The 10,641-nt window shown below is 28.9% G+C and overlaps 1 protein-coding gene across 3 annotated transcripts in view; it reads left to right on the forward strand.

Annotated features, from left to right (window-relative positions):
• The first annotated feature begins 5,084 nt into the window (after positions 1-5,084).
• Positions 5,085-10,641, forward strand: part of LOC108685542 (oxysterol-binding protein-related protein 8) — a 15,165-nt gene continuing 9,608 nt past the window's right edge. The window contains exons 1-5 of one of the 3 annotated variants that reach the window (XM_018190395.1): positions 5,085-5,505; positions 7,356-7,484; positions 9,581-9,633; positions 9,918-10,148; positions 10,225-10,369. In XM_018190395.1, coding sequence (XP_018045884.1) covers positions 5,340-5,505; positions 7,356-7,484; positions 9,581-9,633; positions 9,918-10,148; positions 10,225-10,369 — 724 coding nt within the window. In that variant the 5' untranslated portion in view covers positions 5,085-5,339. The remainder of the gene's footprint in view (positions 5,506-7,355; positions 7,485-9,580; positions 9,634-9,917; positions 10,149-10,224; positions 10,370-10,641) is intronic. The other 2 variants (XM_018190393.1, XM_018190394.1) reach the window with 2 other exon arrangements.

Below are 10,641 nucleotides of genomic sequence, written 5' to 3' on the forward strand. Positions count from 1 at the left end.
CCCAGGAAACATTGTTAATTTTTAAAACTGGTTCTTTTTGTCATAAATTTATGCAAATAATCAATAGTTTTTTTAAATTTTGGGCAGATCTTTGACTGTGGCCATTGTCACAAAAACGAGTGTGTATCCACAGAAATGTTACATCTTAGGTTTATTCTTCAACAGCTGTCTTCAATAGCAACCAATATATATTTTTTATTTAAAATATAAAAAATAGGTGTATAATTTTAAATTTAGGAGGAATTAAATTAAGAGAAAAAATGAAAATCAAATAGTATGTACAAAAAAAAACAAATAGTACAAAAGTTCAAACGCATGGAACATTTCGTCTCGTTACGTCATGGTTTTGTGTGGCCAATCACAGCGCGATGATGCGCCGCAGTTGGACAAGAAGCTGTGCATACGCAATGAGAATAAATTGCAATGATACCGGCGCTTACATAAAATGTCTAATTGAGTTATGAATAAGCAATATATTCGACGTACATACAATGTACTGCGCATCATTGTCAGCCGTAATAGAATATGCAAAATATCATTAAATCGGTCATTTGATAACAATTTATTTTTCTTTCTTACATCCGACATGAAATACGTTGATTGCTCAAGGAAACACAAAAACAGATATACGTTGATTGTTCAAGAAACGCAAAAACAAATGTATGGTATAGCAAGCACATTCAAAATGAAATTAGAGAAAAAGTCTCAAAAGTTCTCTTTTTTTTAGATAGGATAAAGTGTATAATGATTAACCACTTAAGTGTGCTGAAATTTAATATAATCATTATTAAAATTATTTGAAATTTGAATTTAATGCAAAGCGAACGATAAGTAAGAATTCAAAGAATATGTCAAATACCAAAAACTTTGAATAAGATCATGTTTTTCATTTTTTCCAATAATAGAAATTTTTATTCAGAAAATAATAGTTATTGATCACAAGTTTTACAGTTATTGAACAGAAAAATAACAGTAATTGACCATTAGTATGAAAATCATCAAAATGAAAAAAATTCAGAAAATAAAAAGGAGATAAATTTAATAAAATTCCAAGTATAAGACAAGGACTCATTGTTATTTCAATATTCAGGTTATCTTTTCTAAATTTAAGTGTTGATTTAAGTACGCCATAGATTCGTGCCGCTTCATTCAGCCTTTTACGAACGGCATCTTTAAATGCCTCTTGAGTGTATTTTATTACTTTAGGCATTTCGATGAAAAATTAAAATCTACAATATTATAATATTTCAAAATAGTAATTTTATTCATAGAAAATAATATCTAGTAAATAATATATAAATTATACTGAATGGTCAATAACTGTAAAAAATGAATTTCTTTCTCAATTATAATTATTGATCTTTTCATTTTCGTAATTATTGCCTGAATTAAAAATATAAATATGTAGAAGATATTCATAACCTTATATTAGCGATATATGATAAAAAAAGTTATATTATTAATTATTTCATAAAAATATAATTTATCTATTTGAATACGTATGCTTAATTGAACTGTAAGTATTTCTTAATTATGTATTACAGTTTTTCTTGCAAGTTCAATTTACGGAAAGTAAAAGCGGATTATAAATTGAATCTTTTATTCATATATGAAGTTAATAAAAATCAGTTATAATTATTATGTTGTGAAATTAACTGTTAATTTGACTTGGATTTTTTTAATATATAGACAAATCCATAGCAAATTCAATCACTGTATCGTATGGTCAATCTGTACTTTACTTATACTTTACATATACTTTTACAGTCAAATGTACTTTAATTTTACAAAGATAAATGTATTTAAATTTCTGATATTCGTAGTTACAGATATTTAAGATCTATTATCTTTGTGGCTAAATCAATGTATTGTTGTAAATAAATATCTATATATTTGAAATTTGGTGAAAGCGAGATAACAGTTTTAATACAGTCTAATGATAAATACAATAATAAAGAACAAGCCTCTTATATTCGAGATCTTAAATACTATCTTAAGTACTATCTTACTCTAAAACACTGTACAATCACTTCAGTGACTGGTTGACAATTTTGAGATTATCTATAACTATAAGTAATTAAGTGATTAAATGATTAATATCCCTTTTTCATCATTATAGATTAAATTTAATCTCGGTTCATCTTACTCTTCATCTTTTATAATTTTTAAAACTAGAAAAAGATAAAGAATTAATTGAACTAAAATTAAATTGTTGCGGAATTGCTGGTGAAAATGAATTAATGTAAGATCTAATTACAGCAACATTCAGTTTTGAAAATTTATAGCATACATCATTTAAAAGTTTGGAGCATTCTATAATTTTTTAAGATAAAAACACGATCTTTTACAGATATAATTATCTTACTCGAAATATCTCTATTTTTAAATATTTTAAAATACTTTTATTTTTTAATTTTTATTTTTGAATCTATTGGAATCTATTGGAACTCTTGCAATAAAATTTATAATTAAAATAAAACAAACTTCTGTACATTTACAATGTTAAAATAGTTTTTAAATCTGATTAAATCTTTTCAAAATTTAAAGATGCCCCAAACTTTTGAGAAGCAGCATACGGTTCACTATAGATTTTCAATATATTAGGTAAAAAGAAATCCATTATTTTTGCATGAAATTGAATGGAAAAATAATGGATTTCTTTTAACTACACCTAATATTAGCTATGAATATTTAAACATAACCTTTATAGAGTAAATTCAATCATTTATGCCTGATTTATGCTTCAGTCTTAATCTTAGTCTTAGAATTAATAATTCTAACTTAATCTTAGGACTAAAGTTAAAAGATAGGAACTTTTTTAAGACTAAAATTAAGACTATGATTAAGACTGGGAAAGCATAAATGATCTTATGGCATTCTTTATTGCCAACTTTTAAGACTAATTGTAAAATTAAGACCGAAGTATAAACTAGGCATTACTCTATGCTATATAAGATATTTTTTTATATTAAAAGTAGTTATATAGTAGAAATTATAGAAAGTTAATTAAATATAAAAGTATGTAAATATTTTAAACGATTAACTACTTAATACTTAATAATGTTATCTTGTTATTTAACAAACTATACATGTATTATTTCATTATCAAATTTTATTATATTATACTACTACATTTAAATATTATACATATTTACAATGTATATGTATATGTATAAAGTAGTCTTTAATAATGTAGTGCGAGTGTGTGATTGAATTTACCATTAGAATGTCGCTCTTAGAAATCCATTGAAGTATACGTTTATTTAAACGTGTGAAATTTAAAATATATTTCTCAAATTTTTGTAAGTATATTTTACATTTTACAATTTATTTTAAATAGGTATATATATATATATATATATACAAATAAAATAAATAATTCAATATTTAAATACATTTATTGTAAAAAAATTAGCATTTTTTAAAGTATCTCAAGAAATCAACATAAAGAATAGCGTCTTTTGTACCAACGTAGTTTTATAATGCTTGTAAAAGATTCTAGAATTAAAAAAAAGAAGCTAGAAGATATATATATATTAATAAAATCGATGTGAAGAAATGCCGTCGTTTCTTCACCGAGCTTTATTGATCGACATCGCGAAAAGAGAAGTGCGCAGATTATTTAATTCATGTATTTAGACTAATTTGCAGATCGTATCGATAAAGTTCAAGATTGAATGACGCCGAGTTATCGACTTACTGCCCCCCCCCCCCTTCTCATCCTCCCACTCCTCCCTTTTCTCTTTCTCGCTGTATCACGATTCTGCGCATAACGCGAACGATGAGAGAGAAAAACGAGAAGGTCTGAAATTAATTTGTTTAATTCGGAGCCAGATGGCTCCGAGTATGCTCGTAATTATATGCGTGTAAATTTTTTCAGCAAATTAGAAAAATCGAACCTCTTTAGATTGGAGAAAATTCCATTATAGAACATCGAAGTTAACGATGCACTAATTTACGGATTGCCGCGCCGGTCGCCGGTTTTAATCAATCTAGAATTAGCATCTCTTTCAGATTACGATACGTCGCTATATAACGTATAATGGCGGAGGCGGAGAAACGAGCATTAAGATGGATATGTCAGTTAATATTAGAACGATCGTGGATGGGGCGTGGCGGCAGCGATTAATTTTTATTAAAAATTCACATATATCAACAATCGATCAGTCCTCTCAAAATAGAGAAAGAAAAAGACAGAGAGGAAGAGGTCAATCGGCAGGATGTGGAACGCGATAACGAGAGAGCCATTCAATCGGACCTATGTATATACACGTGAAACGTCATCGGTCACGGCCGGCTGCGCCTTGGAAAAAAAAAAAAAAATCCCGGACATTCCAGCGGAGCGCTCGACCGTCCGTTAAACCGAACGAGGAGTGGAGATTCATCCACGTGAACTTAAAAAAAATCGGCCATCGACGATACAACATAGTACAACAGTAGGATCACGTTGAATCTCGTCGTGCGTCACACGACGAGGTATAAGTGTCTCTTCGTCGATGCGCAGCGACACCGTCGGTTAAACGCAATGAGCAAGAGTCGAGGCTTCCTGCCTTCCTCCTCGGTTTCTTATTCGTCCTACCAGCGTCAAGCTTAGGTCGCGTCAGTCGCGTCACGTTGCCGCGATCATTGCGGGCGCAGTTGCAGTAAATTGCAGACGTTGCAGACATTGCAGTCAGTTGCAGCTTGCAGTCGCGACGCGATCGGAATTGCACATGTGCGCGCGCGCGCGCGCGCACTCTCTCCGTTCTGTCTCGTTCTCTCACACTTTCCTTCTCTCTCGCACGCGCTTCGGGAAACGAGAACCGTGAGAACGAGTAGACTGCACAGGGTAGATCGATGGTGTGCGATCGCGGCCGTCCGTACGCGACATCGTGTCCCGTCCGGCTTCGTTGCGCGCGGCGACCCGCAGCGTCGGACGGAAGTGATCGGCCGAGAGGAACAATCGGCGACGTGCAGCCTAAGCGCTAAAGGCTGAAGGCTCTCGTGCGCCACCGGTTAGTTCGCGATGTGTCTCATCCACGTTTCTCCGTCGCGTTGCGACGCGCGCTAATTACCGCATTAATTACCGCGTTGCCACGATGAATTGACACATCTGTCGTCAGCCGATCGTTGAAAAACGTGGCGACGCACGTTTCGCGTAGCAGTGAATACGACGAATGTAAACACACTGCTGCCTGTCTCGTGCGCGCGGCATTTCTTCCGAGTTCCGACGCGTGTCAAGCACCGTTTCCACGGCGGTAAACTCTAGCCATGTCTAGTTAGATGGACTATGATAGACTACGTTCGTCAGCTTTGACGTGGAAGGATGTAGCGCGTGTCTTTATGTCAGGTTAAAATTGATGACATACGAATCGTCGATCCTAAATTTTACAATGAGCTCACAACCGATTGTGGTGCCTGGTGGAGAGCATCGTCTTCAGCCGGAGACTCATTCTGTACCTGTTGGAAGTTCAGCGGACACCTACAAGACCATGACACCGCCAAACGTCAGCAGATCCTTAAGTCGTAAGTGTTACTTTATTTATGTCTTATTATTGTATTACATATTGTATTTTCACATTTTAGTAAGAACACGTCAAATATGCAATGATGCCAAGATGTAAATTTGATTGTTACAAGACACTGATGTTATTATTGATGATTATTTATGTGTCTTACTCGTTATTTAATTGTAACGATTTAATTATTGATAATTAGCTCATAAGAAAATTGTGAAACTAAGAACAGCTGTTGAGTACTTACAAAAATATGAAATTGTACAAATTATTTCGTATTAAAAATATGAAATAGGGAAATATGAAATTAAAAAAGTCTCATAATTGTACATATGTGTGTGTACATATAAATATACACAAGGATTATGTATTTCCTAAAAAAATTTATGAACTTTATGATACTATTTTATTGTAAGAACTTTGTCATTGACTTCTGAACTATATCAATTAAGAACAGGTAGATGTAATTACATGCATGTTTTTGCAAAACTCTTTCCTGTTATTAGTAATCTCAGATTCAATAGATTTATGTAACACTCACAAATTATATACAATTTCTAATGTTTACATAATGTCTACCTTTATATACACAGGTCAGAGTATTTATTTTTATGTATTATAGTTCAGTATTTATAAATGTATAATTTTCTTTAACATGCATTTATTTTTTTTTTAAATCTTAACAATCACATTTTCCTAAAATATTTTAGACATTCAATAATGTTTTTTAGGAGAAAAAATAAAAATAATATACTATAATTTAATACTTTCAATATTTCTTTAACACATGTGACATACATTTAGTTATAATATAAATTTTATTAAAGTAATATTTATATATTGTTTGTGTGTCTCCCTTTTGTAACAGATTTCATATATGAAATGCTTAGTAATCCTGACAATATATCAGATGTACACTTATAGTAGCTTATTAATATGAATGAAATACATACTGTAGCACATCTGGAAAAATGGAAATCAATACTTGAGAGTGAAACAAACCATTTCTCATATTATAGTAGGAATCCCTATTCTGTTATAAGCACTGTAGTTAGTGTGGATAATAACTCCTTCTTTACTCACTTTTCTATACTGGTTTTGTCCTGCCATATACAATACAATCAAGACAATGTGTAACTTTACATTGATTATTATAAACCCTTGGATGAAATGCAAAGGTTCAGTTGGTGTTCTGGATAATATTTTTCACACAATGAGTCTCTTTATTAAACATTACCATTTTGTTACTCTGTATACAAAACACGATATACAGAATATAAAACAATAGAAAAAAAAACGTAGTGTGGAAATTATGTTTGTACAAGATATGCAAATATATTTAAACTACTTTATTAATAATAATTTACGTACACTAATATTTCTTGAAACATTTATTGACTTATTATGTATTATTGATTATGTTATTCTGAGAATAATGTTTAGTTCTTTTTTTGTAAATATTCGGTATGTAATTTGCTTGGCTGCATGAAGTAATATGAAGCACGTTCTCAATTGCGCATGTATAATATAAATTAAGCATGCATATCTTTTTTCTTCTTTTGTATACATATATGCAACAAGGTAGACAAACATGCAATATCTCTCATTTAACTGCAGATTAATCGCGTGTTTTTGCAACTCTCATCTTGCCATCACATATAGGATAATAATACGACATTATTTTTATTATTACATGTGTAATGTTATTGTTAATATTATCTATTTGTAACGTAGAAAATTAAATTCTTGCTGTCTATACTGTTGACTAATCATTGAATAGTTCTTCGAGAAACGATTTTAATGTGACGTAAGATGTGATAATAAATATTGAATGCAATTGAATGAGTGCTAAATATGTAGAACCAGCGGATCGACAACTTCGAAGAAGCAGCGTCCAAGCACAGTCTACACCATTACCTAAACTTCCATCAACTGAGTCCCTTGCAACAAGCATAAATATTACAGCCGGTGCACCTCCAGTTTCTCCAGGTATAAATCAAGAAATATTTTCGAAAGTAATATATCATTGCTATAGTTTGGGATAACTCTGAACAATTACAAGTTACAGTTTTCCAAACTTGATTAATATTATAGGCTTTTATTTTTGCAACATAATGAATGCATATATGCTAGAAAAATTCTGAAATTATGTATGGCTTATATAGCTCTTCCTTAACGTTTATGTTTGCGTCTAGTTTCAATTTTCTTTACGAATTGTAAACTGTATAGTAATGTCATTTAATGCTTATGGTCTGCACTTTACATGATGCTTGTAAGGTAAGCTTCAGATACGCAAAAAATGTAATTAATATAGTAATACAAAAAAAGAACATACATATTACATTGACCTGATTATATAACTCAGAGTAACTCGATAATACAAATGTTACGTCACATTTTATTGAACTGTTTTATAAAATTTGCATAAAATTTAATTATCTTTTTTGATAGAGGATACTTATTTTTTAGTAGAAATCTGGCATATTGCATGTGTCTTAAAATTTAATTTTTAATATTAAATATCTCTTTGTAAAGTAGTATAATATTTTTTTTAAGCATGTTTTTTGTTACATAATATCTAATTGTCTTGCAGATTCGAGAATTGATACATTAAATTTTTTTATATTTTAATAATTATATTTAAATTTGTAACTAGATTGCACAACCTAAATTCTAAATAAAAATAAAAATTTAATTTAAAATAAAAAAAATTATTAAAACGTAACAAGATTTGATGCAAATCTTGCAAAACATTCTATGTGTTATGCATATATTAACATAATGGATATATGATTTAATATAATAATAATATTTCGAAAATTGATTTTTGTACTGTATACGATTTAAAATAAATATATTGTATATATGTCGAATCAGTAAATAAATACTGTCTGTTTAAATAGTAAGAATAAATAACTTAATATTGTATAAATATAATTTATTTATATAATAAACTCGTAAAACAAATCAAGATAGTAAATTTTATTAGAGTAGAGCGGGGCTTTTTCGTCCATTTCTCACGATAATGTTTATATTTCTGAATAGAATTTGTTGATGATTTAAAAATTGTACTTGTGTGCTTTCAAGGATTATGATTGTATAATGTAATTATAAGCACGTCATTGCAAAGAAATATTATTTGCTAAATTTGCTAAATTTCGTAAATTTTTATATTACTTTAAAGTTGAAATTGACAGAATAGCCCCGCCCTACCCTATTACATTACATATTGTTGAATATTATTACATTATCTTTCTTTTTTGTGAAACACAAATTTTTGCAAATTTTACAATTATTCGCTTCAAATATGAAACATATATAAATAGAATACTGATTATTTAAACTGTCTGTTAATAAAAACTAATGTTAAATAAATTAAATATGAACTGAAAATTTTAAATTAAATAGATTATCTTGTTTTGTTTATGATGTAGTTTATGATGTAGAAAAAATAATATCTGTGTAACTTTATATTAGATTCTATTTTAACTAGAATTAGATGAATATATAGAATTCCATGCATGTATATAAGACAAATATGGAATATTTGTATATATTTGCATTGTTTTATTATAAAGATCGTCATTCCTTTAATTATTTTAATAATCTGTAAGTATGCATTATTTTTATCTAAAAATGCCACACTTAGTTTTGTCTTATCCTTTATTTTTAAATTATTAAGTTTGATTTTGTAATAAAAATTGTAGACTTGTTCATTTGTTAAAATATATATTTGTAAATTATAAGTGTATATTAATAAAATAATTATGCAAATAATATATACCAGATATATCATGTATAAAAATTAATATAATTTAATTTTAAATATCCAGATTAGATTATTTATGAACTGAAGTACTTATTGTAATGTATGCACTGTATTAAAATATTTATATAATATACATTGTGTATACGGTATATTAAAAATAATATATTATAAAAATTTTGTTTAATCTACTAAAACTAAAAATTTTTTGAGAATAAACTCTACGTACACATTCTATTTCGGCACGCTCTAATTCGCCTAATTACGACTGTACAAAGTATAATTATAAAAAAATAATTCAAAATTATGTATGTTATAGGGATCTCTGGTATGGGCGAAGGTAGTCAAAAAATGGATAATTCATCAGACAAGGTAAATAATTCTGTATTCTTGAGATACAATTTCTTTGTTTATTAAAGCTAGAAAGCTCTCAGAAATAAATTTTTGCAAAAGTTGACTGCAAGTTTTATTGGCAAAACAGATTTGATGCGTAACTTTTTTTATTCAGCAATATTTGTTTTTAAATCGTATAATCAGTAAAAATAATTATTCTTTTATTTATTTTTACAACTCTATTTTTACTTCATTTTTATTGAAACGACAAGATATAATTTACTTTAATTTGAACTTATATTTTTAATGAATAATATTTTTAGTCATTAGATTCTTGCAAATTAACGCGAAAGGAATCGTATAAGGCTCAAAGAAAGAATTATCGAATGGAAAAAAAAAGAGTAGCCGATGAACTTTTAAGTTCTTTCAAAGATCCAACCGTTATTGTTATGAGTGATTGGTTAAAAGTTCGTGGCACATTGAAAAGTTGGACCAAGTTATGGTGTATTCTGAAACCTGGATTATTGCTGCTGTACAAAAGTCCAAAAACGAAGGTTTGTATTTGCATTTCTCTTTTCTTTTTAACTCTTTTTTTAACCTTTCTTATTGTATCTGCGATATTTATTACAGAGTAATCATTGGGTTGGAACGGTACTACTCAATACATGTCAAGTTATAGAACGTCCGAGTAAAAAAGATGGATTTTGTTTTAAATTATTTCATCCGTTGGAGCAATCTATATGGGCTCCTCGAGGACCAGAAAAAGAAGCTATTGGTATATATCTCTATCATTATATACATTATACTGCTTTTGTATAGCAATTTTTTTTGCAATATATTAATAGATAACATCTATAATCTAATCTTTAAATATAATAATGAAATATATGTATGTATATCTGAGCGTGATTAGTTCTTACCTATCAGTCTTAAATTCTGTGATTTTTTAAAATTTCTATAAAAGAATGTCAACATTTGTGGAAGTTCTTATGTTCCTCTCTGTAATGATGAGATATTGCATATATGTCTCTATATATATATATATAT

The sequence above is a fragment of the Atta colombica genome, unplaced genomic scaffold (genome assembly GCF_001594045.1).
Source record: "Atta colombica isolate Treedump-2 unplaced genomic scaffold, Acol1.0 scaffold153, whole genome shotgun sequence".
Lineage (NCBI taxonomy): Eukaryota > Metazoa > Arthropoda > Insecta > Hymenoptera > Formicidae > Atta > Atta colombica.